General features: G+C 35.6%; 1 protein-coding gene across 2 annotated transcripts in view; it reads left to right on the top strand.

Moving 5' to 3' along the window:
* Positions 1 to 21,038, top strand: part of GALNT18 (polypeptide N-acetylgalactosaminyltransferase 18) — a 351,075-nt gene that overhangs the window by 260,108 nt on the left and 69,929 nt on the right. For both annotated transcript variants that reach the window (XM_032227368.1, XM_032227361.1), the window contains exons 4-6: positions 9,212 to 9,395; positions 14,170 to 14,367; positions 20,792 to 20,906. In XM_032227368.1, the coding sequence (XP_032083259.1) occupies positions 9,212 to 9,395; positions 14,170 to 14,367; positions 20,792 to 20,906 (497 nt within the window). The remainder of the gene's footprint in view (positions 1 to 9,211; positions 9,396 to 14,169; positions 14,368 to 20,791; positions 20,907 to 21,038) is intronic.

Below are 21,038 nucleotides of genomic sequence, written 5' to 3'. Positions count from 1 at the left end.
GAAATGAAAAAAGTGATCTTATCAGGTTGTAGCTCAGAATCCCATGCATATCATTCAGAAAAAGGAAACAAATAGTAGTCTCTTTATTTAAATTCAGTAACTTCATCATTCTGATTGTAGATTGGAATGTAGAATAACATCTTTACCCAGGTGTTTTCATACTGCAGCTTGATATGTCTGTTCAAAATTTAGGCACTTGCAGGGTTTTTTAAAATTCTAATTCATATTATTTCATTTTACTTTCTTAATTTTAGGATTTTATTTGGAGTTTTAAAATACATAAGAATTTTATTGTGAAGCACTGAAATTTTAAAGTTATCTCTGGAGATTCCCAGTCATTCAGTCATGGTTGTTTCCAATTTTTTTTAAAGGCAACTGGAATTTCTTTGTTTTGCTTGAAGATATTTCACTTCTCATTGAAGAAGCTTCTTCAGTTCTGACAGAACGAAATGGCTGGGACAATTCTCTTGGATGAGAAGTGAAATGTCTGAGAAAATTTTTAAAGTTAAATTCGTCTCTATTTATTGAATATAATATGTGTTTCTTTTGCCTGGCTACTGAGTATTTTGATACATTATTTTAAGAAAGAAAGGTACAATTAAAAGAAAAAGGAGACAAAGCACACTCCTGACAAACATTGTTCAACTAAATACAACTGAATATGTTAAATGGGATTTTTTTAATATTAGGTTCATTTTACATGGCTAAAAATCTTGTGTTATTTTAAAATGTGCAGGTTTATTATTAAAGACAAATTTTTATACAAATATTAACAATAATCAATGCAACATAAAATATGAAACAAAATAAGAAGTTACAGTAGTTTGCATTTTCTCAGCAAAGGCTCTGTCTTGACTTAACTTTATCAGAAGAGAAACCCAATTTTGGGTGTGGTATAAATCCATGTATGAAATTATAGTCCAAAATGTCTTTCATTATGAATTAAATTAATTAAATATTTGTTTTTCAAATATGAACTTATTTCAGACATTGAGGCATATTTATACAACTTATTTGCATTCTTCTATAGAAGGAATTGTACATTATTTCCAGTAAGAAGTATGAAATATCCTTGTACCTGGTAAATTCATTGTGCTTTGTGGGAATGTAGTATGGTTTTAAAAAAAAATGGAAAGAAAGTTCAACTTTTAGAATTGGTTTCATTCTTTGTAAATCATTTTCCAAAACTCTTCAGCCGTACAGAATAGCCACCAAACATAGAAGATGAGAAAATAATGGAGTTTTTTAAAAAAATGAAACTTTCAAATTGACAATCTTGTGTTGACAATTTGGTTTTAATCTTACAGGATCCTCTAAAATGAATTGCATTTTTTTTGCAGAAAAAACCCGAAATACTTTGGTGTGCTAGCAGGTTTTAAGATTAGTATACAGAAAATAAAGGTTGGTTAAAATATGACTGCAAAGATCAAGGTATTCTGATGAACAAATCTCATTTAAAAATTGAGAAAAAGATTAAATGTTGATTCAGAATAATTTTGTTAAGGTATCTTAAAAAAGATATAATGGGATGAGAAAAAATTACAATTGTTATTGTTGGGAAGAATTTTTGCAATCAAGATGAATGTTTTACCTAGAATGTTATTTTTCTTTCAGACAAATGGCAAAAAGCAAGAAATCAAGAATTAAATATAAACTCCAATAGGATATTAAAGAAAGAGGGTAGTTAGGGTTACCAAACATGAAATTATTATTATTATTTTCAGTATATTGTCTAGTTTGGATGAAAGAGTGGGTGATTTTAAGCAATAGGAGACATTGGAAGGATATGACCTAAGATTTGGATGGCATGGTTATTTCTGATATGATAAAGTCAAAGTGAATGTGCATTTTAAATATCATTTTTGTAATCATACCCCAAGAAACTTTTCTTAGAATAGAAATAACAGTTAAATAAAAATTGTTAACCTATGCTGATTAGTTGATTTTTTTCTTCCTCAAAGAGAATTCAACTTAAAAATGAAAAAAAAAAGAATTTAAATATTTTACATGCCACTGGTTTTCCTATGCTCAGTTAATGCAAAGATTTAAGTTGGATAAGAAAAATGTGAATGTGAAAAAGTTGAAAGTGAATTTGATGTAAAACAATGATCAGATTATTGCTAAGATGTATAAACCTTTATTAAAAATGGAAATTTAGGACAAACTTAATGCAGAATATTTTAAAAGTAAATATACAATTGAAATCAGAGATAATTCTTTGGGGCTTAGTGGACCAAAAATAAAAACATCATGGAATTTTCGTTTTATATATGATAATGGCAGCAGGACTTTTTATATGTTCAGAGTTAGAAGAACTTAAAAAATATCCACAATGGAAGAATGGATGGTGGAATTGGCAGAGATGGCAAAATCGACTTCCTTGATAGCAGAAAAGATTTAACGAATTTTGTTTCTACTTAAAAACTACATTGTTTTTTTGCAAGAAACTGAAAGAAATGAAAAGCTGTTTTTGAAATTTGACTATTAGTATTATATGGGATTATCAAAATAATGTAGACAGATATTAACCTTAGAGCAAGAATTAGATTCATTCTTATATCTCTACATGCACTAAAGAAAATCAGAAGTCATTCTTTTTACTTTTTTCTTCTTTTTCTTTCTCTGCACTTTTACTTTTATTCTTTTCTGAGCTGTTTTCCAATTTCTATTTCTGTTTCTTTATGTTACAACTTTTGTATTTTAAAAAAAATCAATATCATATATTTAAAAAAAATTGGATCCTTCAATAGGTATTAGCTCTATTTCAAGCAAATTTCATAGTGAAACATTTGGGATTTGGGATTTACTTTAGTGGACATGTAACAGCATCTGAAAATTTTCTACTGAAAATAAGAGTATATGTAGTATCACAACTGTATATTTATATCAGACCATACCCCCCTTATGCTAGTCATTGTTTTTTAATGATTAAGACAGTAACTAAATATGTAACAATGAAAAGATTTGCACGTTGTTAACCAATGAAAAGAAGATTTGGAAGTATTTTTTTGACATTAGTAGACAGTCAGCAAAACACTGATTCTTTCAGGTCACTAATCTTTTCAAGGCTTATATTGTGGGTCTTACTATTGCATATACTTTATGAACAAGGACAAAATTTCAGTGCAATACTTTGAAAGAAATAGGTTAAGGAGCTTCTAAGTCCTATGTGAGAAATGCTTCTTAGGAACTTTATTTGTATCTGGTAAATTGAAACTGGATCATTTCTTTGTGTGCTTTAGATACAGAATACTTATTAAATCATTAATAAGAATGAATTATTAAAACAGAATTATTGTAAATGAGGGCAAAAACTTTACAAAACACTGGCTTCAAGGCTGAAATAGTAGCAATAAAATATCATTCCTCTATTTCAACAATTTTCGGGGTATATACAGGGTTCAGATTTAATAAAATGATTAGATGGACTCTGGTGACTTTTTGCATAAGATTAATCTTTCGATCTCACAAGAGGAAACTGCTAATATGGTGACTCAGTTATTACCACAAGAATTAATATATATAATATTAAATTCATGAAACATGGAAAGCATGTAGTTCAAACAATTTTCTTGAAGAATGGTATTAGATTTTTTTTTAACATGGGTTTGTTTGGGAGTTTTGCTCCTATAAAGTGAAGGTACATAATCAAACTTTTTTGACTGAAATTGTATCTACCTCTTTTTATGAAATTTATACAATGTCATGGGTTGTTTTTTAAACTGTACCTTGACTCAGAGTCAAAAGAACCACATAAGCTCTGGACCTTGGACAGGTGATTTTTCTTTATCCTCCTATAAGGAGGGGGGAGGAGTTTTATTTTGGAAAAAAAGATATAAAAGTGAAATGTAAACTTTACAAATCTATATGTGAGTGTTGTCTATTGTCTCTATCTGTCAGGCACAAAGGTTCAGGACCAGGGGTGGTATTCAGCAGGTTCTGACTAGTTCTGGAGAACCAGTAGCGGAAATTTTTAGTAGTTCAGAGAATTGGTAAATATCACCTCTGACTGGCCCTGCCCCCATCTATTTCTGCCTCCCAAGTCCCAGCTGATTGGGAGGGAATGGGGATTTTGCAGTATCCTTCCCCTGGAGTATGGAGGGAATGGAGATTTTATAGTATCCTTCCCCTGGAGTGGGGAGGGAATGGAAATTTTACAGTATCCTTCCCCTAGAGTATGGAGGGAATGGAGATTTTACAGTATCCTTCCCCTGGAGTGGGGAGGGAATGGAGATTTTACAGTATCCTTCCCCTGGAGTGGGGAGGGAATGGGGATTTTGCAGTATCCTTCCCCTGGAGTATGGAGGGAATGGGGATTTTGCAGTATCCTTCCCCTGCCATGCCATCAAGCCACGCCCACAGAACCTATAGTAAAAAAAATTGAATCCCACCATTGATCAGGACCATATATTTACTGACAGTTTAAAAGATGTATTGCTCAAGTCTGTGCAGAAGAATCTATTCATCTAAAGTTCACTGCTAAATTGGTTTCAGATATGGGTCAGCAGAATTTAGAGGGGTTGGACTTGGACCATTTGTGAGAACCTAATGATTCTAAACTGATATCATGCTTAATTCTACTCTCTCCAGCTGTATCTGCTCATCTCCTGCACTATCCTATATTCTATTCTATTGCTATTCTTTTTATATTACTATGATAAGTACTATTACTATAACAATTGCTATACTCTTTTATATTACTATTGAAATACTACTGCAATATTTTCGTATTGCTGTTATAGGTAGTTTTCAATTTGCAACCATATTTGAGCCCAGAATCTCAGTCAGTCTCAGGGACATATCATGTGATTGCCCAGTCGACTCTTCTGATCAACAATTGCAATTCTGGCATTCCCAGTTGCAGTCGTTAAGGAATTTTGTGGGTCATTAAGTCAACATAGACTCAAATGCAGAGTGTAGGGTGCCTGGGAGTAGGATGGAGGGGACGCAGGATCTGACCCTCTCTGACAAACTCCAAGCAAAATTGCTTTGCTATATCTTTTTCTTCTGGACCCCGCATTCCCTTTGAAGAAAAAAAAATCTTGTTTTAGTTGGCTGCTTTTCTCTGCTGGTAGCTGTAGATCTTCCAAGTGCCTCCCTCCTCTGCTCCCATCCCATCTCTTCCCACACCTATTTCAAGGTTGCAGATTTATTGCCAACTCTGTTGTTGTGCTGACACTGGGGCAAAGAATCAGAGGGGAGGGGAGGAAGGCAGCAAAGATGCCTATATTTTTTTTCCTAAGCAACCTGCTCTTCCAGATACAACTATCATATTAAAGCCAGGAAAAAAATTCTGTAGACTATACAAGCTATTGCCTGATTGCTTTCCTAAATGCAGATGCTAAAATTTTGACAGCATTTTTTTTACAAAGCTTACAAAGTATATTACCTTCATTAATTTATTCTGTATAATCTAGCTGTAAGGTTCTTGGCCTCTGCCTCAAGCCAAAGTAATTTCTTTTCCCAGCATGATTCTCACAGTCTCTTTAGCAATATTTTATTACAAAATGGGTTTAGGTTACAGTAATACAACTGAAATTCTTCCCAATCTATTGTCAATATATCCCAACAAATATTACGGCAGAGCAGGGACGTGCAGTCACTAGAGGCAAGGGAGGCGGAGCCTCACCACTCTCCTCAGGAAAAGAAAAGAAATTTAAATATTTTTTTAAATAATTAAAGCCAAGATAGTTGCTACCAGATTCCAGGTCACAGTGGCTTGGTGTCTGCTTAGTGTTAACCAAAGCAGGAGGTGACAGAACTCGGGGCCTCTTTTCCATAAGGAATTTTTCGCCTTCTAAAAGTTAAGAAAGAGTTAAAAGGCAAAGAAGTTCAGATGGAAAAGAGGCACTAATTCTCCCGCTTCCTGATCTGGAAGCAGCCAATCATGTCTTCTTGAGCACGCTTACGTTGGGCGGGTTATTTCGGAGGGCACGCTTCAGAGAAGAGAGGAGTGGGGGAGAAGGAGGAGGCTCGCTCTTCACCCCTCCCCAACCTTCCCAGGGTCCAGATTCCCTTCGCTGCAAGCCTTGCTGTCTCTTGCATCCCAAAGGCGGGTGGGTGTGGGAGCTTTGGTGGCCCCAATTCTTCTCTGGGGGGCAGGGAGTGTCTCCTGGGGCTGCTGGCTAGATAGACTCCCGAGGAGCGACTCCTTCCCTCCTAGTCCCCCTGTGGGTGGCTGGAAATGTCCGCGCATTTCAGCCAGCCACAAAATGCTTAGCCGGGGGTTTCCTTACAAGAGCCAGGCTCTGCGCAGCGCCGGGAGGCCACGGAGAAGCTTTGCTCCGCTTCTCACTCAGCTTTCCCCCAGAGGCGATCCGAGACTTCAAGCGGCGGAGCTTGGAGAAGCAGCGGCCGCAGGCCGGGTCAGCGGGTGGGCAGCGGGGCACTTTGCATCGTGGGAGCCGCCAAGCGCCTTTGCTGCCGACCCGGGCGCTTGGCGGCTCCCGTGATGCAAAGTGCTCCGCTGCCCACCCGCTGACCGGGCCTGCGGCCACTGCTTCTCCAAGTTCCGCCACTGGAAGTCTCGGATCGCCTCTGGCGGAAGGCTGAGTGAGAAGCTTTGCTCCGCTTCTCACTCAGCTTTCCCCCAGAGGCGATCTGAGACTTCAAGCGGCAGAGGTTGGAGAAGCAGCGGCCGCAGGCCGGGTCGGCGGGTGGGCGGCGGGGCACTTTGCATCGTGGGAGCCGCCAAGCGCCTTTGCTGCAGACCCGGGCGCTTGGCGGCTCCCGCGATGCAAATTTCCCCCCCCACCACTAAGGCCGCAAATTCCCCCCCCACCGCCAAGGCTTCGCAAAAGGATGCCCAGCTGAGCCTCACCAGGCATAAACCTCACCGCATATCACTGTGGCAGAGTCCTATTCTCTCTCTCTCTCTCTCTCTCTCTCTCTCTCTCTCTCTCTCTCTCTCTCTCTCTCTCTCTCTCTCTTCTCTCTCTCTCTCTCTCTCCCCTCCCTCCCTCCCTCTCTCTCTCTCTCTCTCTCTCTCTTTTCTTTTGTGTTGATAAGAGAACAGGTAAGTGTTTTCACTAACAACAAAACTAATCATCACCTTAATTATTAGTAGTCTGAAAACTGATCATTACATTGCTATACACGTAGTCCTCCACTTACGACCATGATTTTTGTTGCTAAGCAAGACATTTGTTAAGTGAGTTTTGCCCCATTTTACAACCTTTCTTGCCACATTTGTTAAGTGAATCACTGCAGTTGTTAAGTTAGTAACACAGTTGTTAATTGATCTGACTTCCTCATTAACTTTACTTGTCAGAAGATTGCAAAAGGTGATCATAGACCCTGGAACATTGCAATAGTCATAGTTAATTGCCAAACAAACATCTGAGTTTTTACACATGACCATGGGGGTACTGCAGTGGTCATAAGTGTGAAATCAGTCATAAATCACTTTTTTCAGTGCCGTTGTAACTTTGGACCAATGGTGAAAATCAACTTTTTACTACCGGTTCTGTGGTCGTGGCTTGGTGGTCGTGGCAGAGGAAGGATACTGCAAAATCGCCATTCCCTCCCCACTCTGGGGCCAGCCAGAGGTGGTGTTTGCCGGTTCTCCAAAGTACTTAAAATTTCCACTACTGGTTCTCCAGAACCTGTGAGAAACTGCTGAATTTCACCTCTGCTTTGAACAGTCACTAAATAGACTTTTGTAGATTGAGGCCTTTGTAAAAGAGGCAACAACTGTTGATCTCTGTTTAAAAATATAGTTGAAGACATGAGAACTGGCAGTAGTGGCTTAATTAGACATGGGGAAAACCAATGATATGTTGCACATTAAATTGTTAGAGGTACTCTATTATTTAAAAAATATGTATTTGCTATGCAGGAACCTTTGATTTGATATTATGGAATTGAGTACAAAAATAAAAAGAATTATTCACTTGAAAGATGAGAGACATTATATACTTTTCCCTGAGCTAAAAATAATATTACTTTGTTGTTGCTGTTTCAATCAAGTGGTCAATAATTTATCAGATTTTTCTCCTTGCTTCCAATATTTTTACTGTATAAGATTCAATGAATATTCTGTTTCTCATGCATCAATAGCATTTAAGGCCCAGGTTAACAAAACTAATAACTTTATATATTTCCGGCAGAGAATATCTTGCCTTTGTACTGAAAGGATCACATGCAAGTTGCATGGCTTTGGAAAATATGCATTAGAATTAAGGAGCGAATAAGACTGTCACAACAGGGTTACAACCCATGACTCTTCTGTTGCCAGCTCCTTAATGCCAACAGTTTTTTTTCATAATTTTCATATCTCAAACCCATATTTTATACATGGTTTTTAAAAAGTATGTACTTAATTTTAAGAAAGAAGTTTTAAGAAAAGATTTAAAATTCTAATAGAAAGTAAAAAAGTGAAGTGAGGGGAAATGAAATGAAATGAAATGTGGAAAGGAAAGGAAAGGAAAGGAAAGGAAGGAAAGGGCTTTCAAATAATAATTATAGGTGCTATTATAAATATACCTCTTTTTCCATAGCTGCAAAATACAGATAGTCCTCGATTTATGACTTAATCCAGTCTTAAAGTGGTCCAGTACACAGCCAGGCCAATTTTAATACCTTTTTTTGAGGCAGTTGTTAAGTGAATTACCAGTTAAGCAAATGTGGCAGTTGTTAAGCAAATCCATTGTCCATAATGGCCTTTTTTTTTAATGAAAATTGGAAATAAACACAAATTTCCAGTAAACAAAGGTCATAATCATAGTCATGTGACCGCTGGACACTGCAAAGAACTGTAAATGTAGGTTGCTTTCAAGCACCTAAAATATGATCATGTGACCTTCAAACTTCAAATCCAGGTCATAAGTAGTCCGGCGGAGATCTGTCGTAACTTTCAACAATCACTACTAAGTGAGCACATTTATTTAATATGTTAAATAAAATGGATTTTATTGAAAATAGAGCAGCTTTCAGGATCTTATTCTTTTTGACACTTTATGTTCATAAAACCAGTTCGAAATACAGACACCGGATAGTCTATAGGAAGGTTAATAGCTATTGAATTGTTGTGTGCAGCAAGGTGATTAATTTTAATATGTATAATTTTACATCTCACACATGTAAACAAAGGTAGGGCTTTAATTGCTCCAGGTGCCTCCCCTTTTGACACTGTTAGTCTTCCTCTGTAGATAAGCTTTTATAGATATTGGGAGCATGACAGATGTTGCTAACCCTCTTTGTCTTTATGCAGAAGAGCTGAAAGAGAAGCTAAAAGAATATGTTGATGAATTGAACACACGGAAACCGGGGTTCATTAAGATGGTCCGCCACAGCAAGCAAGAGGGGCTGATTCGATCTCGTGTTAGTGGCTGGAGGGCAGCTACTGCTCCAGTAGTTGCACTCTTTGATGCACATGTAGAATTCAACGTGGGCTGGTACGTCTTGATGTTTCTAGATCTGTGTCATTTTTTTGTAGACTTGTAATGAAAGAGTGCTGCAGGATGCAACATGAGAAAGATCTTCTAATTGTGTATGCGGTAATGAGACTGGGTATAGTGGCTTAAATATTAGTGGACAAAATCCTTTTCATTGCCAGTTATGCAGTGTTAAAGATCCACTGTCAATTGGCCATTAGTTTCAGTGCAGTATTAATGTAAGTAAAAACTAAATTTGAAGACTCACTAATGTTGAAGTGTTGAAAACTTATTAATGAAGAATAACAACAAAAGCTTCAGCCTTTATGGAATAGTTTTATTTACATTTGATTTAATCAAAATTACATTATTATGTAATTTTGACATCATTTAACTTTCTATATTTTTACCAATTGCATGGTTTCGTGTAGCCAGAAGTAAGATTACACATATAAACACAGACAGACAGACAGACAGACAGACAGATCTAAAGGACAGTTATATCCAAGGCCACAATTATCAGAGCTACAAATATGCTGAAGTAAGAAACCCACAGAAAAATCAGAAAACGTAAGCAAGTGAAGAATGTGAGTATAATTTCCAATATTAACTTAGTTTAAGAAGCAAATATCTAGATGTTTAGAGTGCAGCCCTGTCACATGTGTATATCTCCACTAATAGCAGAGCAGCTAGTTACAATAGATGAAATCTAGTGCTATTGTAAAAGTTCAGACTTTTAAAAAATTAATTGTAACATTGCCTAGCTAGATGGTAATTGCAATGCTTCAGACTTTCCCTGCAATATTTCGGATTGGAATTCCCATCAAGAACATGGTAAATAGCATTAGAAGAATTTTCACCCCAAGGGGCATTATAAGAATTGCAATCCAAAACACTTGAAGCATTCTCACTTTTGCTTTTAAGTACTTCTATAAAATAGAACCAGTCTGAATACAGTGATGAAAAATGTTTTGGAACATTTAGAATGCTGAAGCATCTGTTCTAAGGCTTATTTGACTGATAAAATTCAGACAAATGTACACTAGTGACTCAGGGAATTACTATGTGTGAGCTATTCTATTAATGTTCTCCATTTTCACTTCCAACCAATGCCTGAGAGAACTATAAAAGATCATTTGTTCTACAGGTATTAAATTGAACTTCAGTTGAGTTGAAAAGACAATGGCCAGAGGTATTTTAACCTGAGGGTTCATAAACTTTCTGAATTGCTTCTCTGCACAATTTGAACTGCCTTATTCAGAGGAAACTTTCTTCATCTTGCATGGGAAACTATGTATGCTTCTTCATCTGTATAGCGAGAACTTCCTTGGGTTCCATATAATTTAATTGAGCATCAGACAGATCTTTGTAAGCATTGTTAGGTTATCAGATTAAAGACAATATAGTCAAAGTATCTTTTGGAATTTAATAGAGCTGCAAAGTAAAACCCTGAATATGCTGGGCCCGTGCTTTTGGAATATTTTAAAGGTAGGATATTTGCATGAACATTCAATGACTGGCACTGCTATATGTTGATATATAGATAAGAGGAGTCTTTGGTGGCAGTTGAGGAGCTCCATGTATACAGTGGAAGTATGCAAAGAAACTGCACTGTCCTATTATATGAATACAATATGGTTTAGTCTCCTAATTCTTAATGCATTCATCAGCATTCTCCCCATATACAAAAGCTAAGAAAGAAGAGATGAGTTAATTCAATATGTTCATTGCATTGTGCAATACGGCCTGTTTTTCTGTCATGCAGTGTTGCTGTTTCAATCCTTTCTTAACCTTCTGTAAAGAGCAATTTAAATTAAAAACCCTAGGTGAGTGCATATTATAGTTTTATTAAACAATAATAGATAATTTTATGGAGGTGATCATGGCAGCATATTCCATAATTCCTAAATGAGAAGACTTGATAGTTGGTATGACTGGTCATGTAAACTTAAGGCTATCATACCTGCCTTCAAAAATCCAGACACCTAATAGCAAAAAGAGTTCTGTATCTCCTGGCTGCCATCTAGTGGCTAGCCAGACATTTACAAATATAGCAAATGGTCAGAATCTGCAGAGTTTACCGGTACTTTCAAAAAATTATCTTGCACTCTTTTTCCCAAGCATATTTTTATGATTATTTAGCACTTGACTATAGATTTTAAAACTGGGAGGTAGTCTTCCTGGGCTGTAAATATAATAATGGGTTATGATTGCCCCTTTAAGAGAAATTTTCCTCCCACCAATATGAGACACCATTTTTTAAATTACATTTTTTATGCTACCACATTCCTCAGCTAAGAGACAGGATTAGATGACAAACAATGAAACCATCTGAGAGGATCACCATTCCCTTTGATCCCCAGACCTTTTCACATAACCATGTTTTAAGGGATTTTGGTAAGATTAGCAGAGATTGGGTCAATATCACCTCAGGGGCGATATTTGGGAGTTTATGCTTCAAAGCTCTTATACATAGAACAACATAAATTAAAGCATCCATTAAAAATAATAATTTCTTCAGCAAAATTTCAAACAAAAACTTTTTTATTGAAAGATTTCTAAATGATTCTCGAGTCTTTGACATCCATGCCACTGCTTGTATTATTAGTACATCATTACATATTAACAATACTAGTGGCATTCTAATATGTTATAGAAAGTTCCTCTTTTCACATCTTTTTAACCAGAAATACCTTGATCTCTCCTAGGATCAGATGGATAAAAACACAATGTAGTAGATTAAGAGTGCATTAAACAAAACTGGCAAAGATTCCTGAGAGTGCAATTTTCTAATATCTGTGGCCATCAAACAGGGCTATTAGAAAAGGAACTGAGGGCAATTTACAGTCCATACATAATTTGTAGTTGCAAGGGAATTCAGCTCCAAGAAGGAAACCCTCACTTTCTACTGTAGCTGTTTTCCAGGGATAGGGCCAGTTGCTTCCTCCAGACAGAGGTAACTAGATCTTATGCTGTGAGTAACTCAGGCAACTCAGCAACAATAACATTTTATTAATTCACAGTTTGTAAAAAGCAGAGGGACATGGTGGCTCAGTGGCTAAGATGCTTGTCAATCAGAAAGATCAGCAGTTTGGTGGTTCAATTCCCTAGCACCGCATAACAGAGTGAGCTTCCATTACTTGTCCCAGTTTTTGCCAACCTAGCAGCTCGAAAGCATATAAAAATGCAAGTAGAAAAAACAGGAACCACATTTGGTGGGAAGGTAACAGTGTTCTGTGTGCCTTTGGCATTTAGTCATGTAGGCCACATGACCACGAGATATCTTCAGACAGCGCTGGCTCTTCGACTTTGAAACGGAGATGAGCACCGCCCCTAGAGTCCAGAACAACTAGCACATATGTGTAAGGGGAACCCTTACCTTTACCTAAAAAGCAAAACAAAGCAAATATTAACTCACACATATCCCAACATACTTCCCCCATTAACTAGGTTGGACTGGCTGGACTGTAGCCTGCTTACAAGGAAGACAGCTGTATCACAAAAGTCAAGTTGTTTATTCTAGTCTGCTTTTATATTTGCTCCCGTTGTGCCTTCCTGGTTCCAGGTGTCAGTACATGAGTATAATAGGTACACAACTTCTGACTTTATTCCTCCATTCTCAGGTGGTGATAAAGTTGTTTTTCTTTACATATTCTCCTGTGTTCCTTTACATATTTCATAGTTTAACTCTCAGTGGTGCCAGGCTGCATATCTTTAGAAATAACCATCAACAAAAAACAGAAGCCTCTGAATAATATATCTGAAATGGCGCCAAGCTGGGAAATATGCTTGAATAATTCTCAAAGGCTTTTGACAGAAGCTATGTGGATGTTACAAGTATAAGGACATAATTATGCAAATCCTCCAGTTATGTCATTTGTGCCAGTTGTAGCATGGCAAATGCAGATTACATAATAGTTGTCATTTGCATGCTGACATTATTGTACCTAGCAGCATCACATGTCCCCCTTCCCCACCCAGGCTGAAGCTCTTTTTGGACCTTCTCTAATTAATTAAAACAGACCCTTAATCTGAGTTCATCCAGAATACCCTTTTCCCATGGAGGTGGGATAGTTTGCAAAATATGTTTTATTTTTCAATATAGGTGGTCCAGATAAATACGATTCTTAAGTCATAAGGTTCCATCTATGAATATTCTAGACGTTCCTTTTAGCTACCTCAGTAAATATTTCCTGCATAGTTCTCCATTCAGGCTATAGTTTTAGAAATAGTCCAGAAGCAGGATTTTAGTAAACAAAATATCTCATGGTTTCCAAATCAAGCACTATTTGAAGACAACAAAGCCTTCAGTCTTTCCAAATGCAGTACCTATTGTCTATCTTTCTCATTAATAGCTCCAATTATATTGCATTTTGTATTAAAATAACGCCAAGGGAGACATTTGCTACATATCTAGTGTTCCATTACGATGGGAACTTTGAAACAGCTTGTAATTAAGTTTCTGCTGTTTAGAACTTGAAAGGCCAACACTGATTACTGTTGCAATGTTGAGTCCATTAGCATCTATCAGTTACTTTAATTATTTGTGTCCTTCCCATCTGTTATTTAGACATCTTAATTAACAGCTTCCCTTTCCTCCACCTTTGTTTCTATTTTGATGTAGGACTTTAAAAGGATAGAAGTATATATTTAGTAAATAATTACTCATTTCTCTCTCTCACACACACACACGTGTGTATGTGTGTGTGTGTTGAGGAGGGTGCATGGATCAAGGGTAAGAATCATCTGCTACCTATCACTGTTGAAACAAACTGATCATCTTCCTTTTCTTAAGGGCTGAGCCAGTACTCACCAGGATAAAAGAAAACAGAAGGCGAGTTATATCTCCATCATTTGATAATATCAAATATGACAACTTTGAACTAGAAGAATACCCACTATCCGCCCAAGGATTTGATTGGGAATTATGGTGTCGATATCTAAATCCACCAAAATCATGGTGGAAATTGGAAAACACTACAGCTCCAATAAGGTAATGTGCATATGTCAGTAAATTTTCATGAAAAGCAGAATTAAAAAAATAATCAATGAAAATACCAAGTTTTGGTCCTCTACTACAGTTATATACTGTATCATGTTGGGTAAGGCAACTATAAGCACCGCATGATTGTTATGCATATAGACATATAGACCCAGAATGAAATTGAAATAATTTAAAATTGTTAAAAAGGCTAAAATGTTAAGAAGTCAGTACTGCTCATAAGATTTATAGTCTCCACAGATTTAGGCAGAGAGCACCTAGACCATCACATGAGATTGTGATAGCATATAGTATTTGAAAGGTTGCTGATCCATAGATCTGTAATTTCTGTACAATAATCAGTCTGTCTCAAGCTCACTAAAGCTGATTTTGCAATGTTAAACTGAAGTCTTCACTTCTGCAATTGTACCATATCTTGTAGTAAGTGATATCACGTACATCATTTGATAGGTTGTCCACAACAATCATAATATTAGCAGGAAATTGACTGGAAGAAGTATCAAGTTGTTTTCTGCAACAATTTCTAGGGTTTTTGTAAATGTTAGGAAAACCTAAATGTTAAGAGACGAGTAAATTTGTCATCAACTATATGCTGATCACTAACTCTACAAACTTGATAATTCCTTTGTCCATTTACAACATTATATTATAAGGAGGAAAGTCAACTCTGTAGTTGAAGCATTCCAAGAGTCCACATTTGAAGTACTAGTTTCATAATTATGGCAGAAAACTAAGAATATGTTTCCATCTTGAAGACACCTGGAACAGATTCCTGCCAATATTTAAATGAGCGAACTGGAGCCACTTTACAGCATAGTAGTACTATATATCCCTATATAGACAGTATCTTGAAGAAAAACTATATATGTGATCATTTTTAATTTCAATTTGATGAAAACATGTGTTTATTTTGTTTGCAAAGAAGACCAGTATTTTATGAAATTTGGATGGATTTTTTTTCTAGTTCCAATTTAGCCGTACAAGATGTGCTTGTGGATGATCTGTTTTTTTCCAGCAGTCTGGCTTCTTATATTTCCATTAAATCTCAAGGGAAGCATCACAAGGAATCACCTTCTTAAGGACTTTCTTACTTTAGGAAGTTTGAGCATCTAGGGAAGCTTCAGACTGATAGGAAAACATGTAACAAAAAACCATCAGTGTTAGCCTCCTGCCAACAGTAAAGTAAGCTTCAAAATTTTTCCGAGAGAAACTCAAAATGAATTCTCAGCATCCTGGGAATATAGTAGCAAAACCTCTCACGGTGGCAGAAAACTTTGAAATACTGCAGGACAAAATTTACCATGGTATTAAAAGTCAATAAAAAATAAGGTTGCTGTTCTGTACTTGTATCAGTGCCTGTGGCTCTTCTGGTTTTCATACAGAGAGGTCCACAGAGGGTTAGGTATGATTGAAAAAGGTACCATCATGATAGTGTGACAGGATCTTCATACCTTTTGTATATACATCATGATGTTGCATGCATGAAAGTGGCAGAGCTTATGGCACAGCGCTCCTTATCATTTTGAAGAAAACTTTCAATCCTGTGGACACCTCTGATTTGTAGTGCTAACTTATAGATCACAAGGGAGATTAAAGGGAGATCAATCATGGGTATGATTTTGGGCTACTACATAAAGTCTAGAAACTCACTCTAGCATCTGAAAAACATGAAATGTGAAAGATTGGAAGCTTATGGCATAAGGTAGTTAATGCCTTGTGACTTTCTACTGAGACATTTTCACTTCTAATAAAAACATATTTATGTCATGACAAATTGGGATAATTTTCATGTCATGGTCAGCTAAACAGTAATAGTTAACTAACTATGATTAGTGGCTGATAGTTCAGTGTGCTGGCCAAATGTAAAACTAGTTTCAAATTGCAGCCATGCTAAATTAGAAATGGTAGCTGCTTACATTTCAATTGCAAGTATATGTGGAACAACCACTAACTTGATTTAATATTGTCACATGGAATGGAGACTAGGAGGTGATAGACATGTTCATCTTAAACAGCAGGAATTGTTTAATGCTGTTTACTTTTTCCTATCAAAATTCAGTTACATTAGTAATTTAATTATTTGTAAATAAAGGGAAGGACACATTAATGGAATAAATAGAATAAAATATGGATGTTTTGGCATTAAGATCTCTTCAGAGTATTCTTGAAGATACTTCTATTGTATAGTAAAAGAAATCAGAACAGGGCTCATTACAGATCTGAAGGGTAATATTAGTGATTTACTGGTGTTTTCTTCATTCCAGCCTCCTATAGTTTTCCTATCATCACAGAAAGTCTGATCTGCATAAGGAGAAAAGGGAAATTTTAGGACTTGTGATTTTGGAAATCTTATAACCACACCAAGAACATATGCATCACCTTATTACAGCTTGATCATCATTGTCATAATGAATGCTAAATTGTTTCTTCTCTTCTCTAAAAACCCTTAAACTCCTTTAATTAGAATCCAGTTGTCCCCCTCTTCTACTCACATAATGATAATAGTGACATTTCTGTCTTTGTCTCTGCATGTCAAAGTACGTGGTAGGATTTTTTTAAAAAAAAATGAATTAACACTCTTTCCTTCCTTGCTATATAAATACCATGGGACACTGACTCCCACTTTTGACGTCAGACTAGTTGCCCAATTGTCTGGTCTTTCTTGAAGATATGTTCGGGCATGGCATGACAGTAATTGAAATGGCTGCAAGAGGATGGAAGCACAATGAAATGAGTTACTGAGGGCCATAAGCATCATGTTGGGCTCAAGCTGTGTTGAATACGTACATCAGTCTTATATTTTGATAGTATTGGAATCCAATATGTGTTACCAAGTGTTACTAGTTTTACTATGTCATTATCTATGTTTACCTGTGGATAATGTGTATGGCATGTGAAAGACGGAATGGAGATGTCTGAAAGAAAGAATGTATGAAAAGTGTGTGGGTGTCTTTCATATGTGTGCACGCATGCATGTGTGTATATATGTGTGTGTGTGTGTGTATGTATGTATGAATGATAGAGCAGTGTAGCACATCAGATTCAAAAGTAGATGATGTTGTGTAATATCACAACAGCTGCAAAGGGCACAGTTATTTTAAGGCATTGCAAAATAAGTGTCTCATGTGCTCCAAAATATTTTTTGAATCTGAAGTGCCATACTGATCTATCACATATATAGGAAAGACTCCCACACTGAAGGTTTTTTTTTAAAAAAAATATTTTTAATTTTCAAAGCAAACACAACACAAATAACCCTCCTTCTTTATATACTGTAGAAAGTATATCAGTTGGTTACAAAAGATTTTCATGCATCTCTTCCACAATCATCAACCATAATTCATATTAACTCAAGTATTTTAACTCATATATTTATACATATTACCATCATCATACCTCCATTTTAGTTTGACTATAATTATTTAAACGTCCTTCATCATAAAATATACCAAAATTTAAAACATAACCACATACTGGCATTACATTTGCTATTTCTAATATCCTCCAATAACACTAAATCCTTATGGCCTATTCTGGCTAAACATCCATAATATTTAGTAACAAACATTTCTAATCCTCCTTTCCAAATCACTGTTTACAATTTACATCCAATTTCCTTATGTTGTACCCATACATATACAGTATATACGTTGTTATCATTATCTCTCCTTTATTTGACTATATCTTTTATCATAACATTTTTCTCCCTAATAATCAAAACTTAACTAAATTTTACTTAGTTCTTTTTTATTAACATTTATATATAACCAAAAAAATTCTAATTTTCCTTTCATAGGTACCATTAAATATTTATATCCAGTTATTACTTATCATAGCCATACATATGTATACATTATTATCATTATCAATTATTTATTTAAAGATATCTATTGTCAGTAAATTTCACTAAGTTTAACTAGTTTTAGATTATACACTTTCATCTATCAACCTGTATTTTTCCAGTAGCAAAACAATCTCATATCTTCTGCCATTTGTGGTATCCTCTAATCATCTCCTTAATCAAATTTGCATGAACTCCTCTTTGCAGCTCATTGCTTATTAAGTCTCATATAATTTTGATACCCTTTTTCTGTTTCCTTGATAAGCTTATCTTTAATTATCCGTGGTGTTATCAATGATGTTACTGATAACATTTCTCTCTTTAAATCCATACATTTTTTGTTTTTTCTTCTTCTATGTCTTGCCATCTGGGGTAGAGTTCCCATCCATCTAACTCCCTTTTCTGTATTCCACTCTTTCCATTTCCAGACACAAACCATTTACCATCAATGTAAACAGATTTGATTTCTTTCTGATCATTTTTCTCTTCGGTGTTTAGGACTCTAACCTTCACTTTTTCCATTTGATAAACATCTCCAACTTCTTCATCATATTTTGCTGTTAAATGCTCTAGGTTTTCCCATTTCTTTTCTATTCTCTCAGATGTATTTAATAATTTCTGAATTTCAAACATTATCTTTTGCAAACTTAAAGTTTCTTTCTGCTGTTGGAATTGTGAACAGTTGACAAACCCTGCTGCTCTGGCTTGGAAAGTTTTTACAAGATTAACCATAAATTCACAATAAGGTCTTATTTTCACTTTGCTCTGGTTAAAGATATACTTCAAAAGAACATCTGTATAAGCAATTCATATAAACAGTGAGACTTTGAAGTCCCAAGCCAGAATGATCAGTGAGGAAAGTAAAAGTGTTTTGTTTCCAATATACAAACTTCCAGCCTCCAAGTAGCAGTGTTGTCTTTCCCTCTGTTGTTACAATTTTCTTTTTTTCCTTTTGTATCTTTTTTATATTCCAAGTTTTTAAAAAAGTCAAATTCTTGAATGAAATAGAGAAGAAAAAGGGGAAAACACATGCAGTAATGAAGGAGAATTTTAGTTCATAGGTTGCAAAAATAATTTAAAAAAAGATAGAAGAAGAAAACTTAATCCATTCGTTTTAAAAGGCTTGCATAAATTCCATCCATGAAAATAGCATTAAAAAAGCAAGATAACACACTGTCCAAAACCATTCAAAGCTTAATTCTGCTGCTTATTTCTTCTGTTCTCAAATTTAAATTAACTTTAAATTTTTTGTAGGCAGTCTCTTTTGAAACAGTAAAAATTCTTCACCAGCTGAAAACACTTTCTCTTTCCATTTCCTTCTGTTTCGGAGCTATCCCAACTTCATCAGCCATGGGACTGTGCTTTTGTCGCCAGCTAGAAGAACTTTTCCTGGATCGATCAGGGACTTTGCGGTGTCCTTGAGATCAGCAGGATGCATTCTTCCCGTTCACTGTCTCTGTGGGACAGTTTAGGTCCATTTGGACCACCCAGTGGCAAAAGTGTTGGCGGCGATCTCAGAGCATTGAGATCGCACGTCATCTCTTCGTGACGTTGGCTCCTTCAACTTCAACACTGAAGTTTTCATACGTTTAACAGTGTGTATATGTTAGCACATAGGTGCTAATCTATAATCTATTTTCATTCTCAGTCACGTGAAAGCCAAATAGGAAATAATATATGCATAATACAGTTTATCATCCTGCTTTTTTATTGCTTTCCTGTTCATTTAAACATAAGGAGAATGGAAACTCAAAATAGAAAGGAAGTAGACTAAAATCTTGGACAGAAGAGAGCAAGATTGTGGTTGCCTAATAACTCTTCCCTTCTCTTATCCATTCTTTTATTGAACATTGTGAACATAGCACAAACAGAGAGACACATATATAAATCATGGATATAAATTTGGTTGCAGTCGCATTTCTGTTCATGCCATCTTAATGAAGAATTTGTAGGACATTCACAATTAAGGCAAAAATTCTGGAGAGCTATTGATTCTGTTACTTTGGAACTATTGGAAAGACTGGAGTTAAATTGATGTGCACTTAGGAATCTTTGAAGAAAAAATAAGACTTCCAAAGGAAAATTACAATCGGAATCTTGACAAGGACATAATAAAACTATCTAACTATTGTTGAAAATGGATTGGGATGGACATCGTAATGCAGTTTCCCCATTGGATTTTCCTTCAATTGTATAGGGCTCCAATCTTCTTTTCATGTGCTTTGAGGATTTGAGAAATAGTGGCCAATGGAATTATTCAGTTTTGTCATTATTTATGTTTCTGTGCTTAAGTCCTAATAGACAGATGAGAGCCTACAGCATATAAATGGATGAAATTAATAAATAAATACCACAATGTGGAACATCTTAATAGTATTAAAAATGAATAATGATTTTTAATTAGCCCAGAAAAGAACTTTCTATATGTCAAAAAGCAAAGGTTTTTTTTGTGGAGTTCATGTTAATTTATCTTATAGCTTAAGATCAGATCTGAAGTTCTGAGTTCATGAATTGTGGGTTTGCCTTAAATGATATACTCCCAAATCAATTTGTATGTTTTCATTATTTTTTCAGGAGTCCAGCACTGATCGGATGTTTCATAGTAGACAGGGAGTATTTCCAAGAAATTGGTCTGCTAGATGAAGGCATGGAGATCTATGGAGGTGAAAATGTGGAACTTGGGATCAGAGTAAGAAATCATCAAAATAAACAAATTCTTTTGATTTATTTGATATATGTAAGCATCACAAACATTAAAAACAAAGAGTTTTTATTTTTTAAAAAACAGTGATTTTTGATAAAATTAACCTCCAATTTTAAT

Source organism: Thamnophis elegans, chromosome 1, assembly GCF_009769535.1.
Source record: "Thamnophis elegans isolate rThaEle1 chromosome 1, rThaEle1.pri, whole genome shotgun sequence".
In the NCBI taxonomy this organism is placed as follows: domain Eukaryota; kingdom Metazoa; phylum Chordata; class Lepidosauria; order Squamata; family Colubridae; genus Thamnophis; species Thamnophis elegans.
Note: the sequence above shows the minus strand (reverse complement) of the source record. Positions and strands in the feature narration are given on the sequence as shown.